Genomic DNA, 5,410 nt, shown 5'->3' with positions numbered 1-5,410 from the left:
TAAGATAAAAAAAAAAAAAAATAAAAATAAAAAATAAAAAAAAAATAAAAAATCGTGTCAGAATATGCTTTAACATAGTCTATTTAAAAAAAAAAAAGTACTGTCCCTCTCAGCTCTCTCCCTAAAAAAAATTATATCTCTGTGCGAGTGAGAGAGAGAGAGAGAGAGAGAGAGAGAGAGAGAGAGAGAGAGTGTGTGTGTGTGTGTGTGTGTGTGTGTGCACGCGATGTGCGTGTGTGCACTCGATGTGCGTGTGTGTGATTCAAACGAATGGCGGATGTGGGTACGCGATAGGTGCGCACACTCCAACATGCCCACCCACAATCATATGAACGCGCAAGTACGTACCTCGTACAGCGTCTTGACCACAAACTGGAAGTCATGCGGCCACACGAGGGCCTGTTGCTCGGACTGTTCTTCTGATTCCCCCGTCTTCTCTTCTCGTTGCTGCTGCTGGTTCTGCTGAGTGCCTTGGGATGGTTGGCGCTTCCCACTTGATGACGTTGTGGAAGGGCGCTTCGCGTCCTTGTAGCTTTCAGGTGCATTCTCCAGGTTTCGGTGCTCGGACGGGAGCTGCATCTGAATATGGACGACAGCACCGCATGTGCCGTTAGCTTGATTGTTGTGTGCTTGCGGGTGTTCGAAACAACACAAAACAAACCCACAAGCACGCGACCAGTGCACTGCCACAGACAGGCAGAGAGACAGACAGACAAAGACAACCAGACACACGCACATACACACACGCACGCATACACACACACAGACAGACACGCAGACACACACAAAGCCAGCCAGAGACATAGACACAAACGAACACCTATCCACTCAACATACAACAAAGTACATGGTTCGACGACGTACGTCACAGAAATGAGCGCCATGCGACAGGTAAAGCTCCACAAAGTCGGGCTTGTTGTGTTGCAAAGCATACAGGAGGTTGTCGTTGATGCATTCCTCGACTTCAGCCTGTGCACGTGTTGGCCATGGGCGAGGACAGTGGTGTGAAAGGTGACACATTGGGCGAAAAGGAGTGAAGATGTCACAAACCGTGTTCATCAGCACTTGGCACGCACGCACGCACACACACAGAGGCAGGCACAGGTAGATGACACACCTCAGTTGCAGTGTGGAGCGCGTTGCGGGCAATGTCGATGTTGTCAAAGAACATTGCTGGATGGGTGTATTCCCACAACGTGAGTGTGAAACGTGCGAGTGTGAGTGTGAGCAGGCATGAGAGAGAGAGAGAGTATGTGGAAGCGTGTGTGCTCTTCATCGTCGCACATTCACAGTCCCACAAATGACTCGCGAGGCAACAACGCACCTTGCTTGAGTTTGTTGAGAAGGCTTGCATTCTCTGTCTTGAACACGGCCTGGAAGATACAGTGGAGAGTTAAAAGGAGGTGATGTCAAGGGTGTCAGGTAACGTGGAAAAGATGGAAGGTGCACAGGATGTGACGTCAAGCGCGATGCCACTTAATAACAATTGCGACATGCACATACAGCCAGGCAGGTAACCACACAGGAAACACACACACTCATAAAGACACACACACACGCACGCACGCACACACACACACACACACAACCGTACACACAGCGCATACGCACAACGAACCTGCAGAATGGCCTTGTCGAAAGCATCGAGGCCACTGGTGTTTGGGTTGTACACAACCACCTGAAAGCAACCAGGGTCGTGTCACAGCCACATCACATCACAGTTGGTGAGGGACATGAGACGACGAAAGCACCAAAACAAGGAAAAAGCGTCACGGTTTCAACATCATCCTGCCGTTACGGTAACGTACGAGGCCTGGGTGCTGGACGCATTCCAGCACTTTTTCGAGAAACGTGTTCACTTTCTTGGTTTCTCCGATTTTGAATGCCTTCTTGATCATTTCCCTCAGGGCGTTGAGAGTGTAGCTCGTGTGTCGATACCTGCAGCAGGCAGAAGCAGAAGCAAGGCGTTCGATATGAGTGATTGCCTGAAACCACTCAGCTCTTGAGTGCTGTATGTCTTATGAGTGTATGTGTGGGTGCGCATGTGTGCATGTGCAAGTGTGTGTATGTGCATGTGGGTTCTCTCTCGCCTTCTCTTCTGACCCCTGTGTTTGTCCTGTGCACCGCAACTATGTTTCCGGACAGGTACCGCTCGAGTCTCTCAACCACCAACCGAACCGACTTACAGTTGGCTGTGCATGAAGTTGTAAGCGTAGGCGAGGACGTCCGCAGTCTGGCCGGATTCCTCCACGACCACAATCGGCGTCTGCGCTCGAACTGATGTGAAACAAAGAAGCAAGACACACACACATGCACACACCACACACACACACACACACACACACACACACACACAGGCACACCGTGCATGTGGGGGTGGCGTTTGGGTGTCAGCAATCAACTGAACAACAGCAAACAGAGCATCATTGGCTGGTATGCAAGCTTTCAGCGAAAAAGCCGCTCTTTCCTCAGTGCAACCGATGAAATTATCCCCTCACAGGCAACCTTTACACAGCCTGACAACACCACTACCGTCACAACGGGTGAGACACGACAAGCTAGCAGACAGGGGATGTCTGACCTGATTCGAGGGCTGTATTCAGGGTACCAGGCCCACCTTGGATCACCACCGTGACCACGGGACAGTCGAAGCGGCCTTTTGCAGCCTTGGCGCAGGAACAGGATGCGTGTGTTCGTAAATGATTTGAGTAAAAGGATTGGCAGACCAGGCTGCTCGGGTGGACAAGAGGAACAACTGGAAGCTCATGCACAAAGCGTGCACAGGCGCACGCACGCACAAACAAAAGGACAAATAGGCAGGCAAACAGAAACACACCACAGAAACCCATACAAGGACACACACATACACACACACACACTAAGAGACACAATTAAGCGCACCTTCTCGAACTCTGCGCGGAACTCAATCTCGCCGCCAAACTTATTGTCGGTGCCATCGTCAACCAGAATGAAGAAGTCGTGGTTTGGATCCAGCGGAACGGGCTGAACATCATCCTTGTCGAACAATGTGTTGTATTTGGGGCGGCCAGGAGGAGCTTGCCCGCCGTGTGGTTGCTGCTTCTTCTCGTTGGCATCAGCTTGGGCCACACTGCTGGCAGCGGTAGGTTTGCCGCCCTCTTCATCGTTGAACCCATACGCTGAATCTCCAAACTCTGTCTCAGCAAACTCTGTCTCAGCAAATTCGTTGGGGGCGGCTGTGGCGCTTCTGGTTGAATCGGCGTTGGCTGTTGGCGGAGCGTGGGTTGTCGGCGCAGAGTTTGGCTGTGCCTGCTGCTGTTTCTCCTTCCTCTTCGACGAACGCACGGACCTCTGGCGAGAGTCGTAATGAACTGGAGTCGCGTGCTGCGTGTGGTGTCAGGGGTGGCAGTTCAAGTGACGGGATGTGAGTTGCGCTTAGATAACACCGAAAGCACAGCAGGGCATAGCCCGAATACGACATGGTGCAAGCGCTCACGTCGTCCGGATGCAGTAAGTCATGATCGCGGATAACGCCATAGGTTGCTGCAAGTTCGATTCGCGGTTGAAGAATGGGGGAGATTGTTGTGTGTGTGTGTGTTTGTGTGTGTGTGTGTGTGTGTGTGTGTGTGTGTGTGTGTGTGAGTGAGTGTGTGAGTACGTGAGGATTTGCAGGTGTGTGTGTGTGTATGTGTGCGTGTACGCGGACGTGAATGCTGACCAATGCCGATGGTGGGTGGCTTGAAGTCTCCCTGTCGGCGTGGAGTTGACTGCATGATGGAACCGGTCAGGCGCATGACGCCTACGAGGGACACAGTGATGTGTGCGTGTGTGTATGTGTGAGTGTGTGTGTGTGTATCTGGCCTGAGAAAGCAGGATGGGGCAGAGGTGATTGTCCAAGCTGGCAAGCTGGCAAGCAAGTGATGCTTCAACGTCTTGCCAATGACGCACACACACACACACACACACACACACACACACACACACACACACACAAGCACGCAGGCACACCCACGCAGGCACGCAAAACGTACCGACGTTGGTGCCACCGGAAACAACCCAGGCCTTGGTGCGAAGGGCAGCCTGCTGAATGCCCTGCGTCAGCGCACGCTCCATGCGTGGGGGCAAGTGGAGGCTGTCGGCACCACCTGTGATGCTGAGGATGAGACTTGGGTCTTCGTAGCTGGCGCCTGCATGGTTCTTGACAACTTCTCTCACAAAAGACACGGTGTTCATCGGCCGAGCAGGCTTTTTGTCGTCGGCTGGACCGCGCGGCACACACACAAATGGGGCCTTCAAGGCAGCCGGGATCAAAGGAGAAAGCAATGGAGGTGAGGCACGTGCAAGCCAAACGGGTGCAGGTGTGACGAGTGTGGTGGCGTGTTGTGCAAAGCGACAGAACGTAAGACAGTTGAAGCAACTCAAGGCTCGTTGGCATGACAGAGAGAAGCGCCGTCGAACTAGAGCGAGAGAGACATGACAATGTCTGCTCTCGCAATCACCCAACGAACCTGGTGTGTGTTGCCTTTCAGGTTGAGGACTCCCCATGCAGGATTGGTGATGCCACGGCTTGCGCTCAGGCCGAACCTACGGACAAGTAGGGTGAAGAGAAAACGGGGCGAAGTACACATCAATGAGTGCGAAGTATGCGAGGCCGTACGCGGGCCACGCCCTGACAGCACGTGCCCGAGAAGGAAAGATGCCACGTGGGTGTTTCGTGTTTAGCGCAAGCAAGCAAGTGGTGCTGATTTTGGAAAAGAAGAAGAAGGAGGGGGCCCAGGAATGGTCTTGGTGTGTCCAGCTTATGTTGCATGACGTGGGGTTGAGTCCAAAACCACAAACGGAAGCAACGAGGGATCGGAATGCTGGAATGATACAGCAGAGCAAATCTAGCAAATCAACCACGCAAACCAGCCGTTCTTCCTGACGCACCATTCGCCTGCAAAGTCATCGAGTTTCTTCTTCACCTGCAACATGTGCAGGAGTGATTGTTGTATCACATGAGGCTTGAGAACTTGGCAATTGCATGGATGTGCCAGGAACACACCACAAACACAGACAGACACGGACACAGGGAGGCACACAAGCCGCTGTGGTTCGTCGAAATGGTGCACTCGATGATGGTACATGTTGACACTTGGATCGGTTCAGGGTTGCACAACAGACCTGGTTGTGACTTGGTGTCAATTTCTCTTGGTCGAAGACAGGAATTTCCAAGAACTTCGCGCTCTTGTCTTGCTCTGGGTGACTGGGATGAGAATGAGAATGAGGACGGGACCTATGCCTGCGCTTGTTCGACGCATGTGCATTCCTTGCACCTGACATGTCCATGAGCCGATCCTGGCTTTCCTCCGCTCGGATGACACCCTCGTTCTGATCGTCCGCCATGGTCGTCCGTGACTGCTCGGACGGACGAACAAACAGACGCACAAAC

At 52.6% G+C, this 5,410-nt stretch overlaps 1 protein-coding gene across 1 annotated transcript; it reads right to left on the bottom strand.

The window, feature by feature from the left end:
- Positions 1-121: 121 nt before the first annotated feature.
- On the bottom strand, positions 122-5,364 carry PTSG_01969 (uncharacterized protein; the record flags this gene model as incomplete). Its single annotated transcript, XM_004997897.1, has 17 exons — positions 122-139; positions 349-579; positions 865-969; positions 1,118-1,173; positions 1,325-1,373; positions 1,619-1,678; positions 1,809-1,938; positions 2,187-2,277; positions 2,582-2,666; positions 2,902-3,330; positions 3,476-3,522; positions 3,698-3,778; positions 4,011-4,269; positions 4,488-4,563; positions 4,909-4,943; positions 5,143-5,224; positions 5,255-5,364. 17 exons carry the CDS (start codon positions 5,362-5,364, stop codon positions 122-124), a joined length of 1,944 nt encoding a protein of 647 aa, XP_004997954.1.
- Positions 5,365-5,410: the final 46 nt, after the last annotated feature.

The sequence above is a fragment of the Salpingoeca rosetta genome (genome assembly GCF_000188695.1).
Source record: "Salpingoeca rosetta unplaced genomic scaffold supercont1.3, whole genome shotgun sequence".
Lineage (NCBI taxonomy): Eukaryota > Choanoflagellata > Craspedida > Salpingoecidae > Salpingoeca > Salpingoeca rosetta.
This window is presented reverse-complemented; position numbering and strand designations above follow the sequence as displayed.